This window comes from Bos indicus x Bos taurus, chromosome 28 (assembly GCF_003369695.1).
Source record: "Bos indicus x Bos taurus breed Angus x Brahman F1 hybrid chromosome 28, Bos_hybrid_MaternalHap_v2.0, whole genome shotgun sequence".
In the NCBI taxonomy this organism is placed as follows: Eukaryota; Metazoa; Chordata; class Mammalia; order Artiodactyla; family Bovidae; genus Bos; species Bos indicus x Bos taurus.
Window position 1 is genome coordinate 25,784,743 of NC_040103.1, and position 20,792 is coordinate 25,805,534.

Sequence of the window (20,792 nt, forward strand, 5' to 3'; positions counted from 1 at the left end):
GCGGAGGAGAAGGGGTGGGGCGGGGGGAGGAGCCTGGCTGGCCAGGTGGAAGGCCCATAGTCCCACCCACTGGGGCCCCGCCCCTCAAGCAGCCGGGCTCCACGCAGGCCCCGCCCCTTTCCAGCCTCTGCCCACGCAGATCGAAGGCTGTGCTCTACAACTGATTTCTCAAGGGTTTTTCCTCTGCGAGGAAAGCCTTATAGAAAGAGGGTAAAGCATGGGGAGGGAGTACAAGTTAGCTCTCAGGAAGGGCTTCTGATTCTGAAAATAGTTAAATCTAAGCTTCTTGCCGAGCGGGGCTGTGAAACACCTGCTGTTTCCCTACAGCCTCTCAGAACAGGAGTGTCACCCATCCCTTGGGGCATTTAGGATGTGGTGGAGTTCCAGTTGGGCTAACTTCGAAGGGCCATGGTGAGCATCTGGTGTAGCAACACCTTCCTTCGGGAGCAGAGGGAACTGAGACCAGACCACACAGAAAGTGCCTCTGGTTCGAATACCTCCATTCAGAGGGGACAACGGGAACTGCTTAGTGATTTCACCCCAGTGACTTCCTCTCTCGCTGGCATTATTGGTGTCCTCCCCTGTAAACGGGCCTGCTGCTGCACCTGCTGCAGAGGCCTGATGTGTGACCTGTCACAGACTGGCCTTCTCTGCAGAGCTAGAAAGAACTCAGGCAGCGGGAACTCTGTACGTGCCTCTGACCTGGTTCTCTTCCGCCTTTGACGAGGGAGCTGTATTTGCCTGACCCTATGCTGGGTCGGGGGACAGATGATCCAGTCGTGTCCCTGTTCCTTGAGAGGCTGGCACTCACTGCGTCCTAGCAGTGTGCTCACATCAGCGGCAGACGTTCTGTGATTGGGGTGGAGCCGGCCAGCAGCTCCCAGGAGGCTCCGGCTGATGGGAAGGCTTAGTCAGCAGTGGAGACTTGGGTTCTGGGCGGAAGCAGCCACTTGACTTTCCATCCTGGAGAGAAGGTAGGCTTAGCATCAGAGCAGAAAGAAGATGAGGACAGGAGTTGTTCAGGGGCCCACAGTCCTGAGACAGGAGTGGCCCTGTTTTTGCCTTTCGTTTCCACTGCAGTCTCCTTTGGTGCTCACCTTACTTAGAATTAAGCTTTCCCTTTGCAATTAGAAAACGCCCCTTGTCTGTCCTCTGTCTAATCTGGTTGTGCCTTGTGCTTCCTCCTCTTTTGTCTTTTTAATTTTTATTTCAGCTTTATTGAGATATGATTGACATACAGGACTGTATATGTTTAAGGTGTACATAATGATTTGATAATGGTTTGAATTAAATCATGAAATGATTATCACAGTAACTTTAGTTACCATCATCTTATGTATCAATAGATATAAAATTAAAGAAATAGAAAAGAGAAATTTTTCCTCATGATGAGAATGCTTAGGATTTACTCTTTTAAAAGTTTCATATATGACATACAGTAGTGTTAATTATATTTATCATATACTAAATTACATTTCTTGGAGAAGGCAATGGCCACCCACTCCAGTACTCTTGCCTGGAAAATCCCATGGACAGAGGAGCCTGGTGGGCTGCCGTCTATGGGGTCGCACAGAGTCTGATATGGCTGAAGTGACTTAGCAGCAAATTACATTTCTAGTATTAATTTACCTTTTAACTGGGCATGTGGGATCTTAAGTTCCTTGACCAGGGATTGAAGCTGTGTCCCCTGAAGTGGAAGTGAGAAGTCTTAACCCCTGGATTGCCAGGGAAGACTCTTGTCTTTTAAAAGCTAACAATGAATGAGCCCTTCCTATGTGCTAGACTGTGTTGTTTCCTAGACATTCTTTCCTTTAATCCTCCAGCAACCCTAAGAGCAGTTTTAGGGTTATTGCTCCATTCTACACTGAGGTAAAGAGAGGCTCAGAGAGGTTAGGGAACTTGCAAGTAAATGCAAAGCCTTTCTCTCTTCTGGCAAACTTCTCGATGCCTTCCTGTCCCAGGTATTTGTCCTTAGGAGGAGAACACTTTTAAGGGAGGTGGGCTGTTTGGGGATGAGTTGTTTGTTCTTTGGTTCTATCCTTTAGTCACTCATTTAACATTTCCTAGGCATACAGGAAGTACTTGGGAGCTTCCCAAGTGGCGCTAGTAGTAAAGAACCTGCCTGCCAGTGTAAGAGACGTGGGTTCGATCCCTGGGTCAGGAAGATCTCCTGGAGGAGGGCATGGCAATGCACTCCAGTATTCTTGCCTGGAGAATCCCCATGGACAGAGGAGCCTGGGGGCTACAGTCCATGGGGTCACAAAGAGTCAGACATAACAGCGTGTGCACACACACACACATCATTCCTAATTAGCAGCAGTCAGCTGACTCTCCAAGAGGAAAGTGGTCTATCCAAGGTCACACAACTCCTGAGTGGGCTCAGCTGGCACATGCTCTTTGCCAGTCCCACCAGCGCAGCCTCAGGGAGCTCAGTTCACATGGCCTTTGCCTCCTCCCATGGCTGGCACCGGCTGACCTCATATTGTTGGTTTCCATGTGCCTTTTCTCTGTTCCTAACTTCCTTAAACGATGCAATCGAAGGTAACGAGAGACCCTCTCTGTCCCTTCCTCCAGGCTTTTCCCCCAGGCATAGGGAGGAGCATGTCCCACAGCCCCGGGGGCTGTTTTCCTGTGTTCTTGCTGATTGGGTAATAGGCAGGTTCTCATCACAGCCAGTATTTAGTCCTGGTTGGCAGTTAGTGGAACATCTGGTGAGGGCATTAATTCCAGGCTAGAGGAGGCTGCCGGCCCTGAGCCCTCATTGAGCCGGCCCCTGGCTGTGGCCACTGAGACCTCCCAGGCCAAAGGGACACTCAGACTGTGAGCAGATCTTCTCTTAGAAGAAATGGAACTTGGACCTTGCTTGCTGCTTCAATATTTTTATTGTAAAAAAATTTTTAAACATAAAAAGTGAAAGAATGATAGTGAATACCCATATGCCCACTTTGCTGTGCAGTGCTTAGTCACTCAGTCATGTCCGACTCTTTGGGGCCCCATGGACCAGCCTGCCAGGCTCCTCTGTCCGTGGGATTCTCCAGGCAAGAATACTGGAGTGGGTTGCCATTTCCTTCTCCAATGCATGAAAGTGGAAAGTGAAAGGGAAGTCGCTCAGTCGTGTCCGACTCTTTGCAACCACGTGGACTGCAGCCCACCAGGCGCCTCCGTCCATGGGACTTTCCAGGTAAGAGTACTGAGGTGGGTTGCCATTGCCTTCTCCGATATATGCCCACTCAGTTCAGTCAGTTCAGTCGCTCAGTCGTGTCCGACTCTTTTCGACCCCATGAATTGCAGCAACTAAGACCCGGTACAGCCAAATAAATACTTAAAATACTTTAAAAAGAAAGAAAGTGGAGAGGGAGAGGCTTGCTGGGCCTGGATATACAAGTGGATCTGCCAGCCCTGCCTGCATGAGCCCTCTTCCTGCCTCTTCCTGTTGGAAGGAGAACTGCTCAGTGGTTGGAGCCTAGACACAGGACTCCCGAGTCCTATCCCCTCACCCCCGCCCCAATCACCAGTGGCACGTGCTGGGTCCTGTGCCAGGTGCTGTGGGGCGATGTTCTGAAGAGCTATGAGACCCGGGTCTGGCTGCCTGCAGTCTGCAGGGACACCTCATAGATGCTCTGTTTGCAGATAACCAGCGAGTATGGATGTGTGGGGTGGAGCCTCTTTGTTCCTTGGCTTTGCTGCTTGGGGTCTGGTTGGGGTGGAGTGGGAGAAGCCTCTTGTGTAAGATGGAAAGCACTAAATCAATAGTACCTAATTAGCCGTGACAGGGAAATGAACTTTGAAAAAAAATTGAAACCCATAGAAAATTTGAAAGAGAAATTCAAAGAATATCTGTATGTTATTATTAGCATCTTGTTTTAATATCTTTCTCCCTATCTTTCTTCCCCCTTCTCTCTCAATACTTGTTTTTTTTTTTTTTTTGACTGCAGCTTTTGTGACCATAGCCTTACATACCCCAGCAAGCAGCTCTCCAAAAGGGGCATTTTTCCACATGCTGCCATTGTCCATCTGAAAACAAATTACCATTAGATAGAACATCTATGCCGTCCATATCCAGATTTCCCTCCTTGTTTGCCAAATGTCTTTTGTAGTGAATATTTTACCCAATCTAGGTCCACATGTTTCGGCTGTCATATGTCTCTTTCATCTCCCCTAACCTAGACTCTCTTTACTGCTTTTGATTCCTTTGAAGCCTCCCAGGCCCTTGTTCTGTAGAACATCAGCATTCTGGATTTACTTTATGATCTCCTGGTAATTAGGTTCAGGTCATACATTTCAAACTGTGGTGCTGGAGAAGACTCTTGAGAGTCCCCTGGGTAGCAAGGAGATCAAACCAGTCAATCCTAAAGGAAATCAACCCTGAATATTCTTTGGAAGGACTGATGCTGAAGCTGAAGCTCCAATACTTTGGCTACCTGATATGAAGAGCTGACTCACTGGAAAAGACCCTGATGCTGGGAAAGATTAAGGGCAGGACAGGAAAGGAGCAACAGAAGATGAGATGGTTGGATGGCATCACTGACTCAATGGACATGAGTTTGAGCAAACTTCGGGAGATAGTGAAGGACAGGGAAGCCTAGTGTGCTGCAGTCCCTGGGGTCACAAAGAGTTGAACGTGACTTAGTGGCTGAACAACAGCAACATAAATTTCCCGTATGAGTGCTGCACAGGGTATGTGGGAGGTATAGGAGGTGTGATGCTCGGCCACTCAGCTGCTCTCCATGCCAGGCTGGACCCCCAGTTCTCTCCATTGCAAGCATGCATTTCCCCGTGATAACGAATGCCTAAGCTGTGGGTGACACCTGAGGCTGTGTGAATATTCTGTCTACCAAATAACTTTTGAAAGCAAATCTGAGCATGGGACTCCCTGCTTAAAATATGTCAGTGATCTTCCTTCAGAATATGTCCAGTCTGCCTGCTCCTTGCTACCTGCACATGCCCGTCCTGGTCCAGGCCACCATCACCAGCATCTAGGTTGCTGCAGTAGATTCCTGACCATTCCGATTCCGTATCTCCATCCCCCAGTTCTCAGCACAGCAGTTTCAGGGTAACTCATTTAAAAATCAAAGTCAGATCAGATCACTCCTCTGCAAACTTGGAGTGCCTTTCGCCCACTCAGAGCAAAAGTCAGAGTCCTCTCAATAGCTTCAAAGGTTCCGCCTGCTCTGCAACCCACACCGCTGCCCTCTCACCTCCTCCCCTCTGCTCTCCCCACCATCGGGCTGGAGCAGCTATTCTCTGAACACATGGGCACATTCCAAGGTCTTGGTATGTTCACCTGTGTATCTGTGTGGATGATAGAGAGCCCGCTACCCCTTCACGTCTTCACTCCAATATCACTCTCCCTGGCTGTGGTATTGAAAATGCCAGCCCCCTCCATCAGCCTTCCTGGCCTCCTTTCCTGTTTCTATCTTCATGGCCCTCATAACCAAGACATACCATTTATTTATTTATTTATTTATTTCTCCCCAACTGGAACATGAGCTCCCCCATAGCTGAGACTTTTGTGTTCGGTTGGTTAACTGCTGCTGCTGCTGCTAAGTTACTTCAGTCGTGTCCGACTCTGTGCGACCCCATAAACGGCAGCCCACCAGGCTCCGCCGTCCCTGGAATTCTCCAGGCAAGAACACTGGAGTGGGTTGCCATTTCCTTCTCCAGTGTATGAAAGTGAAAAGTGAAAGTGAAGTCGCTCAGTTGTGTCCGACAGGTAGCAACCCCATGCTTTATAGCCTACCAGGCTCCTCCGTCCATGGGATTTTCCAGGCAAGAGTACTGGCGTGGGGTGCCATTGCCTTCTCCGTAGCTGGGCCCAACTCCCCATCCTGTACCCCATTCCTTTTTTTTTTTTTTAATGTGGAGCATTTTTAAAGTCTTTATTAAATTTGTTACAGTATTGCTTCTGTCTTATGTTTTGGTTTTTTTTGGCCATCAGGCATATGGGATCTTATCTCCTCAACCAGGGCTCGAGCCCACACCCCCACACCCCCTGCAGTGGAAGGTGAAGTCTTAACCACTGGACCACCAGGGAAGCCCTCCGCACCCTGTTCTTAACAGCTGCTCCCAGAGTGTGCTCCAGGAATCCTTGGTGGGTGGAGCCTTTTCAGGGGATCTGTGAAGTCAAAATCATTTTCGTGGTAATACTAGGATGCTATTTGCTTTCCTGCTGTCATCCTCTCAGGATTGGGGGAATTTCAAGGACATATGATGGTGATGTGGCAGCAAATTGAGTGAGGAGCAGCTTCAAGAATCTACCAGCTCTTCTCATCAGCCAGATATTTACATTTGCAAAAATGTAAAGCCCATGCCACCCTTCCTCTTGCAATTTTTTGGGAAAATTTTTAACAAAAAATATGCTATTTATGTTAACATGTAAATCTATTATTGTTATTTCTAAATTAGTTAATAAATATTTAAAATAGGTCTTTTAATTTCTTATATAGTAAATGATCGATAGATATAATCCCCCAAAACAGAAACTCTAGGGTCCTCAGAAATTTTTAAGAGTAAAAATGAATCCTAAGACCAAAAACTTGGAGAATCACTGGCCTACACAACCTGTCAGTAAAGAGAGATCAAAGAAATGAATGAACTTTTTGGTTTAGGCTGAGAGACTTTGCCATGGTGGTCTGACTCCTGAGCTCTTCCCTGGCCTCCTCCATCTCCTGTCTGCCTCTTCTCAGTTCTAACTATGCTGACCTGCTTTCCTCGTGGCACCTTCATGGGCATCTAAAATTCCTTATCCATTTCAGAAATTCTTGCTTGTCCATTACATTCATCAAATGGAACTCAGTTCACACTCACCTCCCCCAGGAGACCTTCCTTGATCTCACTGGTATTGCCCTTGATTTAGTGTTTCCTCCTATCCAGCTCTTCTGCACACTCAGTTACCTCTCCCTCAGTGTTCCCCATTTCTGTTGCATTTGTTGGTATACAGATATGTCTTACCAGACTGAGCTTCTTGAGGGCAGAAACTAGATCTTACCTTTTTATGTCCAGTGCCTGGGACATACTAGGCACTTTCTAAAATATGTGTTGAATCAGTGAGTGATGCCTTGGAATTCAGAATTGGGACTCCCTTTCTTCTGATTTACCCTTGGACCAAAGTGCCTCTAAAGGGGGCATGGTTTCTGGCATCTGATTTGAGCCTTGAAATGTCAGAGTGACAGCAGTACTTCATCTTCACTCAGAAGAAACATTTATTGAGCACCTACTGGGTGCTGGGAACCTTTGCATGGTATCTTGTTTCAGGGGCACTGTGGTTCATTAGGCCATTGGGAACTGGCTTGGGCTCTAATCACTTTTCATATGGCTTCTGTGGAGATAACATGGTCTGGGAGCTAAGCTAAACTTCCTGTGGACTTCTGGGACTAATGCATTTGCATTATATATGCAGACTGTGAGGTTGTTGACGTCAAAGATGGTGTGGTAGGTGTGTTGCTGGGTCCTGCTACCACACCATGTATACAGTAGGTAGTAAATAGCTGGAATAATTTGTTCAATGGGCATAGTTAGTACTGGAAATAACAGTACAATGAGGGCTTCCCATTGGTGGTTTCATAGGTGATCATAAGTGGAGAGAGATCTCTATAGCTGGAGTGATCCAGGAAGTCTTCCCAGGGGAAGAGTCTTTGAGATGAACTTTGGAGGATGAGTGTTAGCCCCTTTCATTTTTGTTATTTCCAAAAACAGCTGGTCTCCTTTCCGTGGCTGCTGTGGGAGGCAGTGCCGGAGTCGTATGCCTTGATCAGGCTGGAGTGGGAAGGATATCTCTGTTCCCTGTAGGACCTACTCATGCAGAAGTGTGGCATCTCCTGGCCAGGTGGGAAAGCAAGGGCGGACCCATGCAGAAGGACTCAGTAGCGGAAAAGACTTTGGACCACCATGGTCTGCCGATGGCTGGGGTTCTTGCGAGGGCTGTCTGGGCATGGGTTTCCTGGAGCAATGAAGGGATCCTAGGGCTTGTGGCCAAACATCTCCCTTTTTGAGCAGGGAAATTGAGGCCCAGAGAGGGGAAGGACTTGCCCAAGGTCACATGGGATTAGTGACAGAATTGGGATTAAAGTTCAGGGCTCCCCTCTCATCCCCCTCCCCCACCCTCAGCGCTCCTTGTAATGTATGATGCTGCCTCTTTTTCCCTTTGACCTCTTTGGAGTCATAAGCCTTTGGAGTGAGGGACCTTTGGGTCCCCAGGGGTAAATCCTGTGCTGTCTCAGGGAAGAATGGGGATGCCTGGCCCAGTTCCTGGTGGGCAGGTGTGGATTCTGGGACCTGAACTGGAGGCCATTGTTGAGGACAAAGTCCACTTGTCACCTCTGTGAGCCTGTGGCTGCTTTTATTTTTTTTTTTTCCATTGGGTAGAACCATTTTTAGTGCGTATTCATGTATTTAATTAGCATTTACCGCAGCTCAGTTTTTCTTATGCATTCTGCTATGTACAGAATTTGGGACCTGGGAAGCTGCCAGTAAAAATCAGTAAAGCACACTGCCTTAAGGATTGACAAGTTGAGGATGGGGGAGTATAGAGAAACAATCATGTGAATAATAAATGATAATACACAGAAGAATCAGAAGTAGTCCTCAAAGGTAAAAATGACATAATAATACATGCTGATGTTAGCTTTCAGTTCAGTTCAGTTCAGTCTCTCAGTCGTGTCTGACTGTTTGCAATGAATCGCAATTGCCCATCATTAGCCAAGGAGTTGCCTCTGTGCAGTGGGTGTTAGGTCATTTCCCCAGCATCCATTCCCTTCTCCATTATCTCATATTTAATGTACAGTTTATAGGCAGATAAATACTTTCCAGGATTTGTAATCTCTTCTCTATGCTACAGCGATTGGTCCATTTGAGCAGGTCTGAGCCAATTAGTAATTCCTCTGCTTCAGGCATTGGTTTAGGAATGGAGTTGTTATTCGCATCTGGACAATGGGACCTGAGGGGTTTCCTAGAATGTCTGGAAATGTCTGAGTAAAGGGGAGACTTGGGCCCTCTTACTCACTCCTGCCAGCGGCCTGCAGCTATGAGCGAGGAGCCTGTGCCATCTGGGACAGAGGACAAAGGAATGGGAACCAGCAGTGGTTTGGCACAGAATGTACTCCTGAGTGTACTCCAGCAGGAGGCACTGTGCCTGGGCTGAGACCTGGGGAGATAATCACCCAGGTGCCATGGTAATACAGCGCCGGGAGGTGGGGTGTGACTTTCCTGGTGCTGACCTGTGGACAGTGGAGAGGAGGGGATCCAGAGAGGGCAGGGAAAAGAAAAACCAGGGAGAAGTGTCTGTTGGGTAGAGGTGACGTGTTCTTGGCTCTCCTTTGCCCCTTGGCTGTTTCTGTTTTCAGATTAACCAGATAAGTCTTGTTAGTATTATTTTTAAATGGAGGTTCCTCTGGGAAATCTGCTCTTATTCACTGTAATGAATTAGGGTTACCTGCCTCAGGTCTTGATAACATAAGACACCTATCTTTCTGAGCACCTCGATTCTCTTTTTAATGCGAGTTTTCAGGACTGTAAGTCATTTTATCCTGAAGCTTCAGAGTACTCTGGAGTGGGATCATTAGCTTCTTCTTTGGGTTTGTAGGCATCTAAAGCAATAGCATTTCTCAGATTCATTCCTCCGGTAGATCTGGCGGCTGGTCCCTGTGTTGGTGGAACGTCCAGTAGTGTGAAGTCAAACTCCTGTACAGGCTCAGCTCCAATGGACCTGCTCTCATTTCCCAGGAGGAAGTCACTGCCAGGCCTCTTGTTTCAGAATATTTTCCCTAGCTGTTTGTTATACCATTCCCCATCTGCCTGCCCCTGAACGCTTCTCAAAGAGAGTCCGGCCTCCATCAGATCTTAACTTCCAGTGCTTCATTTGTTTGTGATTAGACATTCCACTCTGCTCCTGCTGGGTTGAGTAGTTGGGGCTTGCAAACCTCCCAGTGTAGCTCTTTCACAGCCTGGAATGTGCTGCATGCTTGTAGGAGTCTTTTTATTATTATTATTATAGGAATGTGGAAGATCATTTAGAGAGAGAAAGTGACAAGGCAGACCTCCAAAAAAACTTCACAATACAGAGAACAGATATGTGTGTGGGTCTTTTATCTTTTTAATCTAATTTTTATTTTATATCAGAGTACAGTTGATTTACAGTGTTAGGTTAGTTTCAGGTGTACAGCAAAGTGATTCAGTGATATTCATTCTTTTTCAGATTCTTTTCCATTATAAGTCATTTAAGAATATTGACTAGAGTTCCCTGTGCTATAGTGGGTCCATGTTGATTATCTGTTTTACATATAGTAATGTGTATATGCAGGCTTCCCACAGACGCTTCTGGTAAAGAACCTTCCTGCCAATGCAGGAGACGTGAGAGACATAGGTTCGATTCCTGGGTCAGGAAGGTCCCCTGGAGGAGGGCATGGCAGCCCACTCCAGTGTCCAGATTCTCCAGTGCCTGGAGAATCCCATGGACAGAGGAGCCTGGTGGGCTGCGATCCATAGAGTTGCAAAGAGTTGGACATGACTGAAGTAATTTAGCACGTGCACACATGCACAAATGTGTGTATGTTAATCCCAGACTCCTAATTTATCATGCAGGACTGGGTGTTTGTAACTGTTGGTGACAGGAGGGTAGCAAAACAGGGTGTTATGTCCACTTTGCTTCTTAGAGAGAAGGCCATGTTTCCCACCCTGGGCCGAGCTGGAGAGAGAGGCAGGCCTGGGTAATACTTCAGGAAGTTTCTCCCCGAATCTGTCTAGACAGCTATGGGAAAGCTTGAGGGCGGTGGAGACCACTGTTGTTAGAGAGGTCATAATAAAGATGATATAAATAAAGAAGGAATAAACCATGCCTATGGGCAGGAAAACCTGGTAAAGGTGTCGATTTTCTCCGAAGGGATCTATAGATTCAATGTGATTCCAGTCAAACCTCAGGAGATGTTTTTCAAGGAAGTTGATAAGATGATTCTAATACATACGCAAGAGTCAAGGTCTAAGAATATCCAGGACGCTTCCGAAGAAGGCAGGAAGGAGGGGCGTGGGCTTGCAGATGCCACAGTGATATTATAAAACTGTAGTCACTACGGAAGGGAGGTTTGTTTAGAGACAGACTGACTGATGGGAGAGACTGGGAGCCAGAAAGAGACCTAGGCATGTGTAGAACCTCAGTGTAAGACAGCAGAGTTGTAGCAGATCCATGGGGACAGGAGGACTAGTTAGTAAGTGGTACCTGTTACATTCTAAACAAAAGCAGATTGTCAGAAAATGTCATGGACCAAGGGTTGCAGTTAAGCAAGTTCTCTGCATGGATGTCAAGTTTTTTTTTGTTTTGTTTTGTGTTTTAAGAAGAAGTTCAGGGTCAAGGCAGAGTTGACAGCAGAGTATCGGTGACAAAGACCAGGGGCCGGCTCTTTTGCTGGCAGTAGCAGTCTGCTGCTGCTTCCTCCAGGGCTGGCTTTGCCTTGGGCTTGAGAGGAACCCTATTCCTCCCGCACAGACTGCCTGAATTTAGCGCTGGGGCCTGGTCAATGGCACCAAGTCCAGGGCCCCAGAGCTTAGAATACTGCCCTGTCATTCTGGAGGTGGGTCTGGCACCCTCCTGGGAGACAGAATGAGCCCTAGATCAGTTTGGGTTGGGAGCTCTGGATCTGGTCTGTCCTGCTTTTTGTAGTGCAAAGAGAAGTGGGGTGGCAGGAGCTGAGCTTTCTTGGGGAAAGTGAGAGAAGAGATTGCTTTCTCTTGGATGCAAGTCAGTGAATATAAGCTTCCTAGTGGTAGGATGATTAGGGCACATGACTCTTAGATAAGGATAGTCTCTACATCAGAAAGGAGCAAGGCAGGAATGTTAAGGGGCAGCATCCAAGGAGAACTGCTCTGGAGCTGTGCTGTCCAGCACAGTGACCACCAGCTACCCCTGTCACATCTAAACTGTCTTAAATGAAGTAAAATGAAAAACCTGGGCTTTGCTGGTGACTCAGTGGTAAAGAATCTGCCTGCCAATGCAGGAGACACAGGTTTAGTCCCTGGGTTGGGAAGATCTCCTGGAGAAGGAAATGGCAATCCACTCCAGTATTCTTGCCTGAAAAATCTCATGAACGGAGGAGGCTGGGAGGTCACAAAAGAGCTGGACATGACTTAGCAACTAAACAATAACAACAAAATGAAAAATTCAGCTTTCCGGGCACACAAGCCATGTTTCAAGAGCTTGCTAGTTCCATATGGCTAGTGACTAACCACACTGGATGTTACCATCATCATAGAAGATTCTTTTGGGAGCACTGCTCTGCTACCGGCACCTTTGTATTTTGCAGAGACATTTGGGACCCATTCTCTCCCAGATCAAAGTGAAAGGCCCGTCTGGTAGATTTAGTGGCAGGCAGACAAGTTTTGGCTGTGCATGCTGACTCCGCCGCTTATAAGCTCTGTGTCACTTAACCTCACTGAGTCTGGTCTTTAAATGCAATTAGCTGTTTTTTAGACGTGCCAGGGTGTGTGACAGTCAGGGAGATGCTGGTATGGCACTTTGCAGGATGCTGGTGCCGTGTAATCACTCTGTACATGGCAGCGGGCATTACTATTTTACAAGTGAAAAGTGAGGCTCAGAGAGGCAAAGTGACATGGCCAAGCCGCTAAACTAATGCATAAAGGCCCAGAATGCCAACTCCCATCTCCTATCTCACCTCCATCCAGCCCCAGTCTGTGCAGGAGAGATGCTGGTAGAATGTGCTGAGCAGGAGCACACTCCTGCAGGGTGGGCTCAGCCCTGGACCAGGCAGGATCAGTCTGGGACCAAAGGGCTGGTGGGTATGAGGTCCAGGGCTTCCTGGCTGGATACAGGGGCCCTGCTAGCCCCACCTTATTTAAAATCTCTCTCAGGCCTTGGAGTTTATTCTTTTAAGCTCAAACCTCAGAAAAGTGCTTTGTTTGGGCCATATAGAGCCTTGCAGCCTTTGCGTGCCCCTTAGGTTGCTCCAATGTGGAGCAGTTATTGGAGGCTTCAAGAAAACACTGGCTCCTCCAGGAAGCTCATCCTGATTTTCTGACATTTCCTTTCGCCCCCTTAGTTTTGTTCAAATTCCCAGAGTCTTCCCCATGGGAGAGATTCAGCATGCTTCCCCTAGATCTGAGGTTCTTCCTCTTTTGGTGTGTGCCAGGAACACTTCAGTTGGAGGATAATGATAGTAAAGGTTGACTCTTTTCTCCATCCCCAGTTCAGAGATCCCTGAATCCCATCCATCAGACCATAGAGATCATTTCAAGACTCTCAACCTGTCTTCCCCCAGACTTAGCCCATGAATAGTCTTGTGACCCCTTGTGACCCTCAGGGTCTGGGACACAATAGGTGCCTGGCATGTGCCTTTGGGGGTAAAGATAGGCCTTGTGGGTCCCCTCTGAGTGCAGACCTGCCCCGGCTGGGGGTGAGCCAGCCGGAACCAGATGCTTCCTGAAGGAGGAGGCAGTGCAGGTGCTGGAAGGCCTCACATGCTTGCCAGCAGCAGCACGAAGCTGGGCCTCAGCTTGCAGAGGAGGAAGACGGTTCCCAGGCTGCAGGGCTCAGAGGGGACTTCAGGCCTGGTTCACAGTGGGCAACAGGCTCCCAAGCAGCCTTTTGAAGATGCCACGTGACTTGTGGCAAAATCTGGGGCTCTTAGCCTGGCCCATGGACTGCCAGCAGCATGTTCTTTCCTTCTCTGGCCCCAAATGGGCATGGCCGTGTGCCCCTCACCCCCAGCCAAGTTTAGCTGAAGCTGTCCTGCTTGACAAATGGGCCATTTGCTTCCTGTGCTGGAGCTGAGTGGCTGGGTGCCCAAAGAGAGACTATAATTAGCAGAGAAAAGGGGATGGGATTGCACACTAGCATTGACAGTTAATTTTATACTCACAGGGAAACATAAACTGATGTTCTCGGAGATGTAAATATCATTTGGAAATCATGAAGTTCCTGGGAAGGGTATGTCAGCCTCTCCCCATGCCTGCTGCTCCTGGAACCCTTGAAGAAGGAGCCTAGATCTGCTTGTGCTGTGTCTGGCGCCACCTCAGGGGCTACCCGGTGGCTTCTGGAAGGACTGAGGTGGCAGCACCCCTGGCTGGACCGGGAGAGATGAGCCTGTGATGGCTCAGCACACAGTGGTGCCGGAGTCCAGAGGTTTGGGTCTGCATTTGCTGCGGTAGCTTTCTATGGCTTTAGTGGTCTGGAAATGTTGCAAGGCTGACTCGCAAGGAAAATGTGATCTTTTGTAACAGGAGGGAGATCAGACCAAAGAAAGTTTTGTTTCCTGCCAGGAAGGCCGTTCTGGAGTGGGTCCCGAGGCTCTGGGGAGCTTATAAAAATAGAAGAAGCCACTGACTGCTTTTACAAAGAGGGCTAGGGTCAATTCTGCTCAGAATGCAGGCCTACAACAGCTTGGTGTTTTGGGGGTGGTTTCCAAAGCAGAGTACCTGAACCCAGAAGCATAGCATCAGATGGGAAGCAGGGAGGGCGGGCAGCCTAGGATGGTGGTTAGATGTCCATCCTGCCCAAGAAGAGCTTTTATATCTAAACAAACATACAAAAAAACTGAAACACATAAGTCTCAAAAGTATGTGGAATCAATCCTGAAAATATTAAGGTGTTATCTTGTTGGTTCAGTGACAACATGCAAATTACAATTTTCACCAAGATAGAGGATGAAACACCACTTCTGTTGCCCGAAGCACACTGCGTCCTTGCATATTGATTGCACGCCCTGCCGGGGCTCTGATCATGTGGGGTTCTTCTTTAACTGTCAACCCTGGCTCTAGGGCTGAAGGATCTCTGGGGTTCTGTGTCTGGTTCAGGGTTAGAGTTGAGTAATTCCTTGTAGGTGCACTAATAAGGAAGGGGAGGATTTGGCTCTCTAAAACTGCTTGCCCTTGTTCTCAGAGGACCCGCAGAGCTTAGGCTGGCCTTGAACAATGATTTCACCATGTCCTGGGTTTTGGAGCATGAACTGACCAAATAACTTTGGTTAATATTTTTCTATCAAAAGTAGATTTTATTTCTTGTGGTCCTCATTTTCCTATAGAGGGCCTTGTGTGTGTGTGTGTGTGTCCTAACTTTTTAAATTTAAATTTAAAAATTTACCCAACTGAGTGATTTGGATGACATCATTTCACTCATGGTTTTCCCGACATGGCCAAGTTCACGGCCAAGTTCGTCAATGCCTTTAGCACCTCTTGGCCTGTGTGTGCTGGGAAGGCATTCCTTTTAGACCTGGGGAGTAGGTATCAGTAATCCCAGATTATCCTTTCAAACTAAGGGGAATGGGACTTAGCAGTGACAGAGCAGAGCCCTGGACTGGAGGAGATGGCTTCCCGGTAACCCTCTGTTACCCAATGTTTCCAAATAAGCTTGGTCTGTTTGACTTTTGGCATCCTTGCCACTTGCAGAGTTTAGGGGAAGCAAGCACTTCCCTTTACCCAGAACAGTCTTGGCGCTCTTTAGAAGGCCGTTGAGGAGATCTACTCTGAGGGCACATTGTATAATAGCCATTTTAAGGTGGAGGTAGACCAGGAGTAACTGGAGGAGCCACCACCTCCTTGGTGTTCAGGATGTTGACTCTAGGGTAGCTGTGCTCATGGCATATCTTGTCTATGTCTTGTCTGTATTATCCCTCATTTCCTTTACTTAGACCTTTACTGACAGCACCATGGCTTCTGACTCCTCCCCCACACTGCCTCCCTCTCTGTAGAGAGGTCCAGTGTATCTGCTCTTGGGAATGTGTGGCCTGGAATGCCAGAATCACTGGACAGACAGAATGCTAGGTAGACAGCGTTGAACTCAAACCCAAGCGGGGATCTATTGGGAAGCCTGGCTTGCATCTGTCCAACAGACATTGATTGTAAATGCCTGTTGTGCTTCCTGAATGTCAGGGCTGTTCTGGTGCTGGGGATGCCTTAAACAGTTGAAAAATTCCTCCTAGCATGGAGCTTATGTTCTTGTGGGGAAGACAAACAGTTAAAAAAGAAAACAAAAAATGTAGAATGTTTAATACTTGTCAGTGCAAAGGAAAAATAAATCAGGAAATTGGGATTGAGAGTTTCAGGGAGAGAATTTTCTGTGTTTAAACAAGAGGACCCCAAAGGCCTCACTGAGCAGGTGAGAAGTGAGCAAAGATGAGAAGGAGGTGAGGGAGGGAGCCATAGTGCCATTTGGAGATCAGGAGAAAGAGCATTCCAGGCAGTGGGAACAGCCTGTGCAAAGGCCCTGAGCTGGCAGACTCCGTGTGTTTGGCCGGCAGTGAGGGGCCCAGTGGAGTTAAAGCAGAGTGAGGAAGTGGAGGGGAGTGAGAAGTGAGCTCATACAGGCTGTCTGGACTGTGATGGGCTTGTGGCTTTTACTCTCAGGGCACAGGGAACCAGCTTGTCCTGATTAGATCTTGCTTGGTCACTCTGGTAGGAAGAACAGGCTGAAGGGGGCCAGTTAGAACACTATTGTGAATCTCAGGGTGATGGGGCAATGCAGTCCCAGACATGTCTGAGGGTTTGGGGTGACATCCGCCGATAGGGCTCCCTGAAGATTTAGTATGAGACTTTTCCAGCTGAGAGCAGGAAGGGGTCCTCCAAGAACTTTTTTGCCTCATTTTTCCTGATGGGGAGTTACAGTGGTCACCTTTCCACTGTTAGGAAAATTGATGATGAGGAATTTGACTTAAAAATCTCTTCAAAATCTCTCCTGCTCCAACTTTCAGTTTTCCTGATGATCATTCTGAAGATAAATCCCGCGTGTATGGTGCTGAGTGCAATGCCCGTCCCCCTGAGCAGGTCTGAAATTTCCTTCAGTGTTCTGCCTGTGTAATACACACCCCAGGGCCGCATGCTTTCAGGCTCATAGTGTTTCCACTGTCCTTACCTCACTAAAGCCCTGCAAAAACCCTTGGGTGAACAGGGCAGAAATGATAGTCTTCATACCCATTTTTCAGATGAGAACACAGACTCGTGTGGTCCAGTGCTCGTCCAAAGCCCAGGGTTAGCAAGTGGCAGAGCTGGGGCTGCGGCCCAGGTTCTCTGATCCTCTAGCCAGTGGCATTTCCCCTGACTCACCAGTACTTCCCACCAAAGCAGCATTTCCAAATAGGGTCTGTGTTAATTTACTAGGGCTGCCATAATAGAGTACCACAGACTGGGCAGCTTAAGCAACAGAGGTTTATTGCCTCTCAGTTCTGGAGGCTGGATGTCCAAGATGAAGGTGTGGGCAGAGTTGGTTTTCTCTGAGCCCCTCTCTGGCTTTGCCAATGTCTGTCTTCTCTATGCATTTTAACAAGGTCTTCTCTCTGTGTGTCCGTGTCCTAATCTCCTCTTAGAAGGACAACATTCATAGTGGATTCAACCTGAGTTGTAAGACCTCATTTTAACTTCATTACCTCTTTTAAGCCTCAGTTTCCGAGTACAGTCCCATTCTGAGGTTCTGGGGGTTAGGACTTCAGCTTGTGAATTTTGGGAACACAGTTCAGCCCATAACAGGTGGCTGCACATCCGGTGACCTGGGGTGACCCCTCCAACGGCAGGCACCAGAACCCTCCCTTGAATCCTTTGTAGGAGAATCAAGCAACTGCAGTCCTTCTCCTCTCTCACTCCTTGTTTTCTTGCTGCAGTTGATCGGGGGCCTGGTCCTGTCTGTGGGGATCTATGCAGAGGTCGAGAGGCAGAAATACAAAACCCTGGAAAGCGCCTTTCTGGCCCCAGCCATCATCCTCATCCTCCTGGGGGTCGTCATGTTCATCGTGTCCTTCATCGGCGTCCTGGCTTCCCTCCGCGACAACCTGTGTCTCCTCCAAGCGGTGAGTCAGCCCCAGGCACCCATCAACTGGTGGTACTTGGGGTGTGATCCTTGGTGTCCCTGGGAGAGCTGGGAGACCACCCCTGAGCCCTCGGGCAGCCCAGTTAATCAGTCCTTGCCTCAAACCAGCTCGACTGGAGGGTTTCATGGGTCAGCCTGTCCATATTGGCCCAAGAGGGCTCAGCCTCCTCCACTTCTGCTTAGAAAGGCTGATTCAAAGACTGTTCTTAAACCCCATGTTAGTCTGGACTGTCTGTTGGAAGTGGGAGAAGGTACTCTCAGATGAGAGCAAGCAAAACCAAGAAAAGTTGTTGGTGGTGAGTCATTAGCTCATGTAACCAGCAAGCCCACCCTAGGTCCAGGGGTTTAGCTGATGCCCTTGGGCTGTCTCTCTTGCTGCCTCCCAGAGGATGCCAGGTGCTGTCCTCAGGTTCAATTTGCGATGGTCACCAGCAGCCTTAGGCCAACAGTCCTTATAGCTCAGGGTCCTGGGAGTCTTTCCTGGTAACTCTGGCCAAGATCCTAGGACTTTGATGGGACTGCTTGGCCAAGTGCCTGCCCTGGAGTCAGGGGTGGGGTCAGCCTCTCTGCCCCCTTACTGTGGGGTGAGGGATGGCTTCTCAACACAGGGGGTGCCAGATAGGATATCTATTTACTGTGCACCCACATGTGTGTTTGACCTCATAGTTCCCCTTACCCGGGAAGCCCCTAAAAGCCCCTATGAGTGTGGTCTCAGTGATGTTCCCTGAGGCTGGAAGTTGTTGACATTAGTTTGGACAATGCTTGTTTCTGTGCTAAAGAGTGATATATGTACTCAGCCTGAGATGTCCCCTCATCTGCCCTTGGGGTCTGGGAAGTCACTTTGCAGGGGCTTTGCTGGCAGAGCTGGAAATGCTGCTCTAACCTGCCTGTCAAGACAGGTCTGTCCCCTCTGGGTCAGCCAGAGGAGGACCAGTGGCTGCTCAAGGTGTGGGGTTGGGGGAGGGGATTGTGTTTTTTCACCCAGACCCCACTGAGGACTTCTGGGACAAACCTCGATGACAGTCTGGCTGGGACAGCTGAGTCACTCTTCCTGATCACAGGCTCCAGCGCCGGGCTTTCCCGGGAATGTCTGTCCACATCCTGTGTCCTCACAGGAGGAAGGGGTGAAGGCCCAGGAGCCCTTAAGAGCTCTGAGAAGATGATTTCCTTACTGTGCTTGACCTTGGAGCGGATGGCATTCCCCTTCCACTCCCGGTGACTCACTGAGCTTTGTTTTTCAGTTCATGTACATCCTTGGGATTTGCCTCATAATTGAGCTCATTGGTGGCGTGGTGGCCTTGATCTTCCGGAACCAGGTGGGCCTCTGGCACATTTATCAGTCCCGTGTATGCTGAGCACCCGCTCTATGTGCGCCCTGGGTTGCAAACTGGGAGTGCAGCGGAGAGTGGGCCGGATAATCCCTCCTGTGTCTACTGGGCTGAGGAGACAGGCACTGAACAGGTAGACCAGAAAACAAGAGAACAAAACAGGCTGATGGCAGAGCGCCTGGGGTGGAGGTGGGGAGGACGCTGATGAAAAGGAGCCAACCTGCTGAGGCTCAGGGGTCCAGGCAGAGGGAACCACTGAGGCAGAAGGGAGCTTGGTAGGTTTGTGCACAGTGTGGAGGCTGCTTGGCTGAAGGTGAGGGATGGGAAGTGGATAGAAGGTGAAGCTGGAAGGACTGGCCAGGGCAGATCATGTAAGGCCTTGGAATTTTTTTAAAAGGCAGTGGGAGCCTGTGGAGAGTTTTATGCTGGGAAGCGATGTGATCTGATTCACATTTTACTTGTTGCTTAATGGAGAGTGGACAGTAGGGAAACTCGCTGTGTGTGAGCCTTAACCACAGGCATGTCTTAGCCTTGGGATCCAAGGGTCTTCTTCCTGTTTCATGAGTCCCAGGAGAGGGGAGGGGAGATTCCCATCATATTGATGGAGTCACTGAGGCACAGAGAGGTTAAGAAGCCCTCCTAAGAGTACATAGCAAGAGGGAGGCAGCTCAGGGATGCTTTCCAATTTCTTTTCATTTCTTTTTTCCTCCACTGCCCCAGCTTTACTGAGGAATAATTGACAAATAAAATTATGTTTAAACTCTACAATGTGATGATTTGATATATGCATGCATTGTGAAAGGATTGCCATAATCAAGTTAATAATACATCCATCACCTTGAATAGTTAACTTTGGGGGAGGGGGTAAGATCTTAATCTTTAAGATCTATTCTCTAAGCAGATTGCAAATATATAATACTGTATTATTAACTATAGTCACCATACTGTTCATTAGATCCTCAGAACTTATTCATCTTGTAACTGAAAATTTATACCATTGACCAACATCTTCCTGTTTCCCCCACCTCCTGTCCCCTGACAACCACTTTTCTGCTCTCTGGTTCTGTGAGTTTGACTCTTTTTTAGATTTCAAATATAAGTGGCCCCACATAGGAAGTGTTTGTCTTTCTGTCTCTGACTTATTTCTCTTAGCATAATACCCTCAAGATTTACCCATGTTGTTCTAAGTGGCAGGTTTTCCTTATTTTTTATGGATGAATAATATTCCATTATATATATACATCCTGTATACACAAACAATGGAATATCTGTATCTATCTCACATCTTGATCCATTCATCTGGCAAACAGACCGGTTGTTTCCATATCTTGGCAATTGTGAGTAATGTTGGGATGAACGTGAGAGCTCTTTTCATGGCAGATGACTCTTTGAGATAGTAATTTCATTTCCCACGAGTGGGATTGTACCACATATGGTAGTTCTATTTTTAATTTTTTGAGAAAGCATCATACAGTTTTCCATAGTGATTGTACCAATTTTACACTCCCAGCAACAGTGCACAAAGGTGCCCTTTTCACCTCACCCACATTTATCTCCTGTTTTTTGATAATAGACATTCTAATAGGAGTGAGATTATATCTCATTGTGGCTTTAGTTTGCATTTCCCTGATGTTTAGAGATGTTGAGCATTTTTTCATATATCTGTT

The 20,792-nt window shown here is 48.0% G+C and overlaps 1 protein-coding gene across 2 annotated transcripts in view; it reads left to right on the forward strand.

Annotated features, from left to right (window-relative positions):
* Positions 1–20,792, forward strand: part of TSPAN15 (tetraspanin 15) — a 52,628-nt gene that overhangs the window by 12,101 nt on the left and 19,735 nt on the right. For both annotated transcript variants that reach the window (XM_027530894.1, XM_027530895.1), the window contains exons 2-3: positions 17,592–17,777; positions 19,039–19,113. In XM_027530894.1, coding sequence (XP_027386695.1) covers positions 17,592–17,777; positions 19,039–19,113 — 261 coding nt within the window. The remainder of the gene's footprint in view (positions 1–17,591; positions 17,778–19,038; positions 19,114–20,792) is intronic.